General features: G+C 39.4%; 1 protein-coding gene across 2 annotated transcripts in view; it reads left to right on the top strand.

Moving 5' to 3' along the window:
* HSPA4 (heat shock protein family A (Hsp70) member 4) overlaps positions 1-12,794 on the top strand; it is a 65,269-nt gene extending 52,475 nt beyond the window's left edge. For both annotated transcript variants that reach the window (XM_087862283.1, XM_045794708.2), the window contains exons 12-19: positions 952-1,133; positions 2,393-2,482; positions 4,988-5,140; positions 5,983-6,108; positions 7,127-7,234; positions 9,065-9,184; positions 10,219-10,380; positions 10,594-12,794. In XM_087862283.1, coding sequence (XP_087718409.1) covers positions 952-1,133; positions 2,393-2,482; positions 4,988-5,140; positions 5,983-6,108; positions 7,127-7,234; positions 9,065-9,184; positions 10,219-10,380; positions 10,594-10,797 — 1,145 coding nt within the window. In that variant the 3' untranslated portion in view covers positions 10,798-12,794. The remainder of the gene's footprint in view (positions 1-951; positions 1,134-2,392; positions 2,483-4,987; positions 5,141-5,982; positions 6,109-7,126; positions 7,235-9,064; positions 9,185-10,218; positions 10,381-10,593) is intronic.
* The last annotated feature ends 225 nt before the right edge of the window (positions 12,795-13,019 follow it).

The raw sequence follows: 13,019 nt of genomic DNA, 5'->3' as shown, positions 1-13,019 counted from the left end.
GTTATGTACTTGGGAGAACTGGGAGAGAGCAAGTATAATATTCTCAAATTTGATATTGTAAATCCCACACAAAAAACCTCTTTCAGGTTTGTGACCAGTTCACTAATCGCAGGATGGTTACAATTTAATTGGATCTCCAATAGAGTGGGCAGTATTTCTTGGTTAATGCACATAGTGGGTATACCTTGTGCATAATGTGATAATACTTAGATACTGAAAAGGAGTTGAGCTCATTTTTGACCCTAACACAGAATTATAAGATGTACACAGAAAATCATTAGAAAATTGTTATGTTGGAGCTATGTTGGCTAGCGTCTTCAGAGACCCTCAGAAACTCTTATAATCTGGAAATTACACTAGGTGAGGAGAGAAACTACAGTTACATGATCATTACCGACTGAGGATACACGAGTAAAGTATTAGGAATATCCTGAATGGCACTTAGAAGCTGTGGGAAAGTTAACCTACTCTGTTTTCCTCATTTGTAAAACAGGAATGAGAATGAGAATTCATATTTCGTGAATTAAAAAACATAAGTAAAACTCTGGTGTAGTAATTGACTCTCTGTAGGCAATTTCTTGATAAATGACAGAAGCAGTGTGGAATCAGTAGGGTTTTTTTCAGTAGAGAAGTGACATCGGTTTAGAAACTTCCCTGGCAGTGGCATATAAAGATGAGTTGGAATAAGAGACCAAAGGTAAGAAAATGCTTGGAGGGTTAGGAGATATGTGAGTCCTTAATTGGGACAAGGTACTAAGAGTTTGACTATGAGAGAAGAAGGAGAAATCTAACGATTTAGTAAGATTGTAAGAGTACCTACTTGGTTTATTGAAGTGTCACGTTACCGACCTGTCACTGAGAAATGGGCATAACCTGGCCGTATGGGCATATATTCATGTTTGAATTCATCCTCTCAGGTTATGTGTTCTCTTTTGTTTCATATGTCCCTAGCTCAGTTTTTAGTTCAGAAAGTCACTCCTCAGTCTGATGGCTCCAGTTCAAAAGTGAAAGTCAAGGTTCGAGTAAATGTCCATGGCATCTTCAGTGTGTCCAGTGCATCTCTAGTGGAAGTGCTCAAGTTTGAGGAAAATGAGGAACCGATGGAAACAGATCAGAATGCAAAGGAGGAAGAGGTAATCTGGACATTTTATACCATTTTAGTCCATTTAAGATGGTATAGAGGTGACTTGTCTAGAAATTCTAACAAATTGGGTGGCAAGGGAGGAGGACCTTGTGGCCGAGCTGCTGAGAGTGGGTTTGCATTGTGTCCCCTTATCCCAGCCACAGGTGAACTAGCAGAAGGTCTTTATGCAGTTGTTCTAATGGAAATGGAATATAGTTTGGCTTCCCTCTTCAGACTTCTCGAGTTGTTCTTGATTCTTACTACCGAAGAATGTTCTGAGTCTTGATCGATTATTTTCATAAGTTGATTTTACAGTCATTTATTGGAGTCATGCCCTGGGTCTCATCCTTACTGTGTATCAAAATCAAGCTTTATGAAACTACAAATGTTCGAGTCTCCAGAGGTCTTAGTGAGTTGGTCTGGTTTAAGGCCCAGGTATCACTTTTAGAAGCCTCTGAGGTCATTATTATTATGAGCTGCAGACATTGAGAGCCAGTGATCCAGGTCTCCACAAGCTTTTTCCTTCTTTGTCTTATTGTCAGGCTTTGTTCTTTTTTTATTTTATTTATTTTTTATTTATGTAAGGGAAAGTGCACGCATATGCACGTGAGTTGGGGGAAGAGCAGAAAGAGAGAATCTTCAAGTGGGCTCCCCACTGAGTGGGGAGCGACGGGGGTTGGGGTGGGGGGCTCAATCCCACAACTGATGAGACACAACCTGAGCTGAAACCAAGAGTTGGAAGCTCAACTGACTGAGCCACCCAGACGCCCCCAGGCTTTGTTCTTTTAACAGAATTCTCGAGGTGTTCACCTCCCCTAATGTGCACAATGGTTGTACTTGTGAGGATGAAAAGACTAATTTAAAAACTGCTTGAAAATGTTGAGACGTTTGAGAGAAATTTACTCACAAGGAAGCGTGAGAGAAACTCCTGCTCTCTTCAGAGACATTGTGTTAAATATTGCCACACTCCTTTAGGATGAGTACTGCGCTGGTTTACAAAGCATTTCCACAGCCACCCTTGTTTACGTACAGGTAGGGCAGGGCGAGTGTTGACTCCATTGTACAGATTTACTAACAGATCTGGAGAGGAAAACTTCCCTGTTAATAGGTAATATATGCGTCATGTCTGGAATTGGAGTCTAGGCATTTTGATGGCTGGTAATGGATGAGGAATTCCATACCATGGGATTTTGCCCACGTGTCACGAAGGTTGCTTCGTCTTCCGTTAGTGTTTCCTAGTTTCAGGACTCACTGTGACCTGTTTTTCAGAAGATGCAAGTGGACCAGGAGGAACCGCATGCTGAGGAGCAGCAGCAGCAGACGCCAGCAGAGAATAAGGCAGAGTCTGAAGAAATGGAGGTAGAAGTTGTGTTCTAGAATAGGACTTGTTATCTCTTCACATACATGAGATACTGTGTCTTAGAAGGTAGTTGCGCAGTTGACCCGTGAACAGTGTGCAGGTTAGGGGTGCTGACCCTTATGCAGTAAAAAAATCTGCATGTAACTTTTGACTCCCCCAAAACTTCACTAATGGCCCATTTTGTTGACCAGAATAACATAAATAGTTGATGAACTCCTATTCTGTATGTTACCTGTATTAAATACTGTATTCTTACTGTAAGGTAAGCTAGAGAAAAGAATATGTTACTAAGAATATCATAAAGCAGAGAAAATACATTAACAGTACTGTACTGTTACCAAAACTCTGTATATACGTGGACCTCTGCAGTTCAAACCTGTTTTAATTAAGGGTCAGCTGTATTAGGAGTTCTTTATATATCTCAAGTTTTTAAGCTAGATTTTGTAGTGGGTTTGGAAAGTATGTTTGGCAAGAACTTTGAACTCTAGTCCCTTTGGTATGTGGGAAGAATGCGCTCAGAAACCGTAATTTACTAGGCTGGTGATTGGTTCATGTGGGTTTCTGAATGGCTGTTACTATAATTCATCCTACCCATAATTTATTCTTTACAAATAAACGAGAGGGAATTTTTTCAAATTTTGTTATCTCTCTGACACTTGTCTTTTGTTTAAAAGTAGTGTTTTATTTTCATTTATTTATAAAAAGATTTCATCTGTTATTTATTTGAGTGAGAGCCCGAGTGGTAGAAGGGCAGAGGGAGAGGCAGACTCTCCTGCTGGGCATGGAGCCCAACGCAGGGCCTGATCCCACGATCTGGGATCACGAATTGAGCCAAAGGCTGACACTTAATGTGCTGAGCCACCCAGGCGCCCCAAAGATAGTGTTTTAAATAATATCGTATTTACATGTATTTTGTAAATAGTGTAAATAGTATGTTTATCTCAGGTATTTATTTAAAAGAATACGTAACATTTTTTAATCCTTTACAATCCTGTTTTTTAATTCTAACTTCCAAGTTTTCATGTTTAAGTTTGGTGTCAGTATTGAAAGCATGTTTTCTTTCAAGTTATGACATTGCAGAGTCTCACTTTGTGAGGTATTTCTGATTGTGGCATTTAAAAAATGCAGCAGAGCCTGTAGATGGCTTCAGTCTCTTACTCATTTTCACATCGGTTAATAAAGTGTACATCCATTTGGCTATGCAGATACTCATAAAAAAGAAAATATAATGGGGGGAGGAAAAGGAATGGCCTTTTCCAGGGTGGAAAGCCCTTCATGTTGTTGGGGGCAGCAGGGTGAGAGAGAAGTACTTATTTGGGGTGTACATGGGGAGCTGGTGAGAAGAGAGAGCTGCTTTCCCCCATAACATGCTGCGGGGCAGTGGAAGATTTCAGGGGGGTGTTTGTTGCTTAGGCTTCTTCATTGAGGTGGCTTGAGAACTGGTGCCTTTCCTAGTATGAAGTGAAATAAAAATGCTAAATAAACTTTATTTTTTTTTTCAAATGCTAAATACATTTTAGAAACTGACTTAACTTGGGTAGGAGGTGGAAACAAGTTTGCAATTGTGCCTCATGTCCGTGAGCAGCACGTTGATCAGATGAATTTGAAAGTTAAATAAAAAAACAACTGGAATGAGTATCTTTCCAGTCGGGGGATCATGCAGGGCTTTGAGAGCATGAAAGCAGTGAAAGTTATCACAAAGGAGAAGATGGACACGTTCAACAGTAAAAACTTGTACAGATGTATTAAAGAAATTATAAGAAAAGTCCATCAGTTGAGGGGGAAAAGATCACTAAAATCTTAAGAGATGTTGGTTGAAATATGATGAGGTAATGTGAAGAAATAAGTGTGGTTTATAAGTGTGTGAGAAAAGGTTATTGACCCAGAGAAAACAATAGACAATGGCAAACAGATACTGTCTGTGGCTGGGGCACTGTGGACGGTCTCCCTCACTCTTTGTGACGATGTCAATTGGTACAGACAGTTTGGAAATCCTATTGGTAATGTGTTTCTGAACCGTAAAAATTTCATACCCTTTCCCTCCTAATTTCATATGCACGTCTGTATATTTAGAGAAGAGTGGAAGAAAATTGGAGAATATTTAATAATGTACTGATTGTGGGATTATGGAGGTGTGTGTGTGTGTGTACACACAGTGCAGTGGTAGTAAGTGTATTCACGTTGTGGTGCAGCCAGTCTTCTGAACTTTTTCATCTTGCCAAATGGATACTCTGTGCCCAATAAACAGCAACTCCCCGTTCCCTCACTTTTCCTCCCCCCAGCACCTGGCACCCACTGTTACTTTCTGTCTCTTTGGATTTGACTACTCGTATAATATTAATGTTTTTAACTTTCTAGATACTATAAGTAGTCATCCCAGGTTATTTATATCATTAGAGAGCAAACTAATAAAAAACCAAAAAGAGCTCTTTAAACCTGACCCATTGGGAAGTTTAAGATAGTCTGTATATGTGTTTGTTAATAATGATTTCTTGTTATTTTAGACCTCTCAAGCTGGATCAAAAGACAAAAAGATGGACCAACCACCTCAAGCCAAGAAGGCCAAAGTGAAGACCAGTACCGTGGACCTGCCAATTGAGAACCAGCTCTTGTGGCAGATAGACAGAGAGATGCTCAACTTGTACATTGAAAATGAGGTGGTTATTTCAGGTCTTTTAGAACAAGAAGCTAACAGATTAATGTGGCCATAGTGTCCAGACTCTTTGGTGACTTTTATGCATTTTTAGTTGTTCGGTGTTCAAGGCAGTAATTTCAGAATTTTGAGTTCTTCAAGGGCAAATCCCATGTGATACCAGAATTCTTTTATGGTTTTATGTGTCCATAGCTAGAAGCTCTGTTAAGACATCTTTGACATTATGTCTTTGGTTTAGAGGTGGTAGCATTCATTTGTGTGTGTGTCCACTTGGGAGCTTGGGATGTTTGAGGTGGTGGGTCATGGATGTTGATCAGTAGGAGAAATCAGAGCATTAGTGGTAGTGCTGTTTTGTGTATTAGTTCCTTCCCCTATTGCTAGTCAGTGTTGAACTCTTGTTACTGTGAGTGATGCGAGGTTTGGTACCCTGGTGCACAAATTATTGAATTAATTATTGTCTCTGAAGTTTTTTTTTTTTTTTTAAACTATACTATGAATCATTTGCTTTTCTTGGTATTGTATAGTAATCCTACAGCAGAGTATACCACCTTGTGACATGGAGCTAATAAGTGTCTTAAAGTTCTCTTGTCTTAAGTTCTTTTCCTTATTTTTGCTTTTGAGTTTCTAAATCTTGATATTTGTATTACTGTTTTTTTCTGAGCACACTCAGAGAACTCATATCTTCATAATTTACTGGGGACTAATACTTCCACTTCTCCTTTCTTGGATGGTTTGCAGAACTAAGAGGATTTGGGGAAGAAGGATTCTCCACTCTTAAATTACAGTACTAATATTTAAGAGGATATTGTCTCAGTTGTCCGAAGATCTAATTTCTACTGTTCTCAGGGTAAGATGATCATGCAGGATAAACTGGAGAAGGAGAGGAATGATGCCAAGAACGCAGTGGAAGAATATGTGTACGAAATGAGAGACAAGCTTAGTGGGGAATACGAGAAGTTTGTGAGTGAAGATGTAAGTATGTGTCTCCCTACTAGGTGTCTTCTGGGAGCAGCCTTAAATGTGGTAGGCACATTTGCTGGCATCCATAGGTACACAGTCAAATGATTAAAAATGGGCTCTTCTGGGGAAAAATTTTGTATTTCTTTTGGGTTTCCCAAAGTCTTGTCGTCATGCATCATTTTTTTCCTTTTTTTTTTTTATGCATCACTTTTTGATACATTTGCATGCTGTTATTTACCTGGTATTTTTCTTTAAGTCAGCCCACCCTTCTCTCATGTTTCTGTATTTTCATTCACTTTTTAAAAAAATTGAGGTATAATTGACAACATTAGTTTCAGGAGTACAGCATGATGATATTTGTGTATATTATGAAATGATCACATAAGTCTTGTTAAACATCTGTCACTATACATAGTTATAAAAGTTCTTTTCTCTTGTGAGGAGAACTTTTAAGACCTACTTATTAGCAGCTTTCAAATAGGCAATACAGTATTTTAGTTACATAGCTTACATTTCTTTCAAGGTTTTATTTTTTTATAGCTTACATTATTTTATTTTTTAAAATTTATTTATTTGAGAGAGTGAGCAAGAGGGAGCATGAGCATGAGCGGCAGACAGAGGGAGAGGCAGAAGCAGGCTCCCCACTGAGCAGGGAGCCCGATGGGCTCAGTCCCAGCACCCTGGGATCGTGACCTGAGCTGAAGGCACATGCTTAGCCGGCTGAGCCACCCCGGCTCTCCTGGCTTACATATTTTTAAATGCAGTTTTTATTTCTGAAATTTTCAAATAACCAAATTAGCCAAAATTTTAAACCTATCCCCTGCAGCAGAGAGAATAATAAAACTAACTGTAGATACCAAGCAAAACAACATTGCCATTCTTGTCTGTGTCCTCTGTCTGTCCCATCCCCCCCCCCCCCCCCCCCCCGTATTTTAAAGCCAATTCAGATACTGTACCCTTTGCCTATGACTTCACTGGTCAATCAGCTGATTTTTGACTGATGTAATCATAATATTTTCTTCATATTTAGGATCGTAACAGTTTTACCTTGAAACTAGAAGATACTGAAAATTGGTTATATGAGGATGGAGAAGACCAGCCAAAGCAAGTTTATGTCGATAAATTGGCAGAATTAAAAGTAAGTGATTGTTGGGGGTGCCTGGCTGACTCGGTTGGTGGAGCATGTGACTCTTGATGTTACATTTGTGAGTTCAAGCCTGATGTTGGGCCTAGAGCTTACTTAAAATAAAGCAGGAGGATGGAGAGCATTTCCTTCTGACTGTAAAAAAAACAAAAAACAATGGTTCTTGAAAGCATAAGTGTTCTGAAACCCGAACCCACACTGTAATTTCCAAGGACTTATCTCAAAATTGGGAGGAATTGTCATATCAAGTAATGAAGACAGGCTGAAAGTGATTGAAGAAATATACCCTTTATCACTTACGGTTATTTTCTTATTTTTAGAACCTTATAGTAACAAAATTATTTTTCTGAAAATTCAGTTTGGACTTAAAATGGTTTCCTGAAGGAGATTGCATTCTTGGTGTGGCGATTGAAAGACTAGAAAGATGGGACCTGTCCTAAAGGTACCGATAGTGCAGTTGAGGCAAGGTTGTTTATATAGGTTTGATTTTCGGTAAAGCAAAGTATCTTGTTTTGTATTTAAAGAATTTTGATCATTAAACCTTCTGGTTAAAAGTACAAAAAAATGAGGATGCTGAAATAGCTCAGTTTGGAGAGTGTTAGGCTGAAGAACTGAAGGTCCCTGGTTTGTTCCTGGTATACTGAGTGTTTTAGTGCATGTCCAGCGTCATGCCTTTCCTCTGAGTTAAGGACTCTAAATGAATGAAGTGATTGTGTTTGAATAAAACTTTATTAAAAAATATAAAAAATGATCTAAGGTTGAGGACTTTGTTTGCAAAAGGATGCAAACACATAGGAAGAACTTTCCACGTTTCTGTGGATTGATGACTTCAGTACAATCAAACTGGGCCATTGTGATTAACCTCTGAAATGGAATTGCTCAAGGACAGTACCTGGCAGTTTTCCTGTCATTACAGAAGGATAACAAGAGCTTCCAGTGAGATCTCTCCAATGGAATCTTTTGCTTTACTTTTCATTATGGGAGATGTCAAACACATTCAAGTACAGCAATAGCTTTAACGCTTGTCGAGTTGTCTGCTTATGGCCAGTTTTGTTTGGTTTCTGTTCCCTCCCACTCCCATTTATTTGAAGAAAGTCCCTCATGTTATATTTAATCTGAAAATATTTCAGTAGGTATTTAAAAGAAAATGTAACCTTAAGTTATACTATTATCGCATTTTAAAAAATTCCTTAATATCACTTTTAAGTTCAGTTTTCAAGTTCCAGTTGTTTTATAAATTAGTTTTTAGTTTGTTTGACTGAGAATCCCCATAAGGACTGTACATTTTATGCTTTTGTCTCTTAACTCTGTGTAGTTCTTCCATCATTTCTGCCCCCTTATTCATTTATTTTAAAAAAGTGGATCAGATGTCCTAGGTCAGATTTTCACCCAGTCTGGATTTTGCTGATTTTCAGTTCTGTGCTATTTATTATTTTCTAATTCACTTCTATGCTATTTATCACCACCGGGTAAAATGATGGTTAGATCTAGAGGCTTCATCAGATTTTGTTTTCAAAAAAATTTTTGGCAGGTATGCTTATTAAGGATTGCGTATCACTATCAGGAGGCACCTTCTTTTGCATTGTCTCCCTGCAGTGTTTTGAGAATTAGGACTCCAGTGACAAGTTGAAGTGGCCCTACGTGGAATAGTATAGAGGTGTATTCTCCTATCTAGCCTAAGGATAGATTTCAGTGGCATGGGGATTGATACTGAGCTTTTCACATCAAGCACATGGAGATGAAATGTACTTTAATTCACGGTAGATCTCAGTAATTATAGAAACAGTACTATCCTGATAGTTAAGCATTCTTTCTTATGTTAAGAATCTAGGTCAACCTATTAAGATGCGATTCCAGGAATCTGAAGAAAGACCAAAATTATTTGAAGAACTAGGGAAACAAATCCAACAGTATATGAAAGTAATCAGCTCTTTCAAAAACAAGGTATCTTTTTTTTTTTCTTTTCCTACTGTTATTTTGGTAAAGTTTTGAGGCATTTACGTAGCAATGTTTTGCTCTTTTTACAATGTTTAATAATACTTTTTTGGGGATGTTAGTGTAATGTGTATAACATTTTATAGAGTCTTATTAAGAACTACTTTTCTTTAATAGGTAGAATTTGGAAGTGAGCAATATTGTTCGATTTCCTTTTCTTGCTGTGAAATGCTTCTTCATCAGTGACTTAACCTGCTCTGTCCTGGTCTTCTGAGAACCATTAGGCCTGTGGTTTGGTTTGTTATGCAGATGTAGGACTGTCTGAATAGTAAACTGCTTAACAATTTTTTTGAGCGCTTGTGATATACATTCCATAAATATATTATTTCATTAAATCCTCAGAGTACCCTAATGAGGTAGGCGGTCATGTCGGTAATAGTTAACAGGTAACTTCTAACTGCTTTAAGCCTCACTGTCCTTAAGTAACACCCAAGGTTACTATTGAGAGGGGGGGTTTGGCCTGAGGACTGACTTCACAAATTTTGGGTTCCTAACCACTCCACTCTACTCCAGGTTCTTGATGGATAGTCCTTGTAAGAAACTTTTGAGTGATAAATTGGGCTTATTTTTTTAAAAAATTTGTTGCTGAAGGCTCTCCTTTAGAAATTGTATTCGTTATTGTTTTGGTTCCTAACTAGCATGCCTAAACTCTGCTCTCATGTCTCGTGACCTGTAATGTCATCTTTGTGAAATTACCATCATAAGATTGTGTGTCAAGCATGTACTTTTCATACCATTGAAGTCTTTTAATTGCTACCCTTCAGAGTGTTTTTGGCCCTTAAGTCTATATCCTGAGTGTTTTTAAAACGGGGTTATTTTTTCTTAATTATTTTAAGGAATCGAATGTCCATTTGGATGGTGAGGCTGAATGTGCTTCATTTTTGGAAAGACTGTACCTTTTTGAAAGACGGCAAACAACTAGGTACTATTTGGGTGGGGAGAATATCGTCCTGTGACACTTGCCTGGTGGTCTGTGGTTGCAGGAGGACCAGTATGACCATTTGGACGCGGCAGACATGCTGAAGGTGGAGAAAAGCACGAATGAGGCCATGGAGTGGATGAATAACAGACTGAACCTGCAGAGCAAGCAGAGTCTGACCGTGGATCCAGTTGTCAAGGCAAAAGAGATCGAAGCGAAAATGAAGGTAGTTCATGGCTCTGAGTATCTCATAGTCTCTTGTCAGCCTTGTTATTTATTGTTAAGGGTCCTTAAAGTGACACTGAAGAGGGAACTTCATTAGTGCATCTCAGTTTCTGGCTTCTGGTTGGGAGGGGGTGGACTTGGGTTTAAGTTGAGAATGTCATGTAAAATTGGTGATCTTTAAGAACCCACGGTTTTCTTTCCTCTGCCATTCTAGGAGCTGATGAGTATCTGTAGCCCTATAATTTCCAAGCCCAAACCCAAAGTGGAACCTCCAAAAGAGGAGCAAAAAAATGCAGAGCAGAATGGACCAGTGGATGGACAAGGAGACAGCCCAGGCCCTCAGGCTGCCGAGCAGGGTGCAGACGCAGCTGTGCCTTCGGAGTCAGACAAGAAGCTTCCTGAAATGGACATTGATTGATTCCAACAATTGTTTATATTAAAACAGACTATTATAAAGCTTTAAGTTGTCAACTTTGTTCTGAATATCAACTAGAGCAATCAAATACTGGAGATTTCTTAGTCAGTTTTTAGGGGATTTCGTGGGAGGGGATATAGGTAATGTATGGAGCATTTTGACTTCTACATAGTTAGATACAGAAATTAAGTGCATTGTATCTTTTTCATAATGGTACTATTTAGAAGCCCAGTTAGTCTTACTTACCGAGCTTCTGCTTCACTTCTTTTATGTTTAATCATGCTTACACAAGGATAAGTTTGTTTTGGAAAGCTGGGCTATAAGCAAAGGCTCTAACTAGCTGTCAAGCAGACTTTTCATTGTGACCTATGTGGCAGGAACTCTTGAAATTGTGCTTCAAAAATCTGTTGTAGAGATTGCCACGAAGCCTCCCCGCCTGGTGTGGGGATGGGGCCCCCTTTTTCTGAGGGCTAGAGCATGGCATGGCCTGGATTAACATAGCAGAACATGAGGGGCGTGCGCTGAGCTCCTTCACACTGCACTTCACTCCACTTCGACTCCCACCCCTACCTCCCCCTGCCCCCGGTGAGGGAGCTCCTCTTACAAATGCCATGTGCTGCTCTTGGGAAAATAGACCCCTTCACCAGCAGCAAGTTGATAACTGAGGATTTTGGACCTGGAAGCTCTTCCTGAGAAAGTATGTTCCTGAAAGTGCGTTCACAAATACCCCGAACATCAAGTCTAAATAATTTTCTCTTTGGAAAGTTAGAATTGGATAGATGTATTGTTGGATACAGGCATGGTAAATTGAGCTGAGGAACTGATTCTTGTTAATTGCGGTGTAAAGATTTGTATCCTGGCCTGCTCATTCAGGTGAGAGATGTTCTGTGTAAATTTGAGGTATAGCTTGAAGTCCTAGGGCAAGAGTTAAACGTTCTTTTTAGCTCATTCACAATCATTTGTATGTTAAGTGTTAATACCTGCCAGGAACCTGCCAATTTATGTGTTAAACAGCTGACAGATAAAAAAAACAAAAAACCCAAACCCTAAGATACACTGGACTGTACTGGATGAGTCTGAAATTAGTGTTAAAGAAGCATGGTCTCTGACGTGAGCCACACCTCATTCTTAACTGCGTGGCCAGTGTCAGGTGCACCAGAGCGTTCCCTGTGACTGCCCTTTGTGGCCGTGTTGATAGGAGGGCAGCATTTGGGAAACTCCGAGGGAAGCCTGTATTAGAGGCCATAGCTGGTCTCTGCCTTAGAAACTGTTACAAGCTTTGTTGGTTACATTTTGGATCTTTGTAATAATTGTTATCTGTGTAACAGAGTATCTCTCTGTTAATTTTGGCCTATGTTAGAAATAAGATGATCTTTGCCTATTTAGAATAAGTTTCTGTCCATCTCTGCACTAAACAGTTTTAGAGTGTTACCAAGTTCTGAAGTGCTATAGAGAAACACTGCTTAGAGGTGGAAGGTGGAAGTGTATTTACGTCGGTGCATAAGCTCGCACAGAAGCCTTGTAGCACCAGGACTTGGCCCTGTCCTTAGAGTGTCTATCCATTCTGTACCTGTCATGCTTTGAGTTCCTGCAGTGAGGCCAGTAGCTACTCTGGCGTGCTGGCTGCAGGATTAAGCCAATTCTTATGCAACTGACTCAGTCTGCAATGGCCATTTCTTCTAAGAAAACTTTTTGTGTGGGGGAGGGTGTGGGTGTGGGATGGGGATGAAATTGAAGTTTAAAGTTTAAACTAGAAATAAGATGATGTGGTCTGCTTGCTCTCTGTTTAGACAGGCTTTAAGACCAATTGGATTTACTTGGAGGCCAAGACAGAGAGTGTGTGTGATAATTGATGACTTGTTTGCAGACAAGCATTTATCCAGGTTGCATTATCCAAATTGGTTTGTTAAAGCTCCAGGTCACGTTCTTACACTAAGAGAAACATTAAATGAACAGCCAAGTTTAGGAAAAATTAATAAAAGAAACCTGTCTTACACTCAGGAATGGTTTCCTTAATTTTCTAATGAAGGGCGTGTGTGTGTGTGTGTGTGTGTGTGTGTGTGTGTGTGTGCACGCACACGACGAAAACTCCAGAGGTAGGAGTCCTCTTAACTAAATTGCACTTGTTAACAGGTGGCAAGAAGTTGCTCTTTTTCTGTACTCAAAGTTCCATGTTGAATGTTGGCCCAGTTCTCTGGTACATAGGAATCTATCTCTTGTGTTGT

The sequence above is a fragment of the Ursus americanus genome, chromosome 5 (assembly GCF_024610735.1).
Source record: "Ursus americanus isolate L20-20 chromosome 5, mUrsAme1.1.p, whole genome shotgun sequence".
In the NCBI taxonomy this organism is placed as follows: domain Eukaryota; kingdom Metazoa; phylum Chordata; class Mammalia; order Carnivora; family Ursidae; genus Ursus; species Ursus americanus.
The sequence above is the reverse complement of the archived record's forward strand: the minus strand, read 5'-3'. Positions and strand labels throughout refer to the sequence as shown.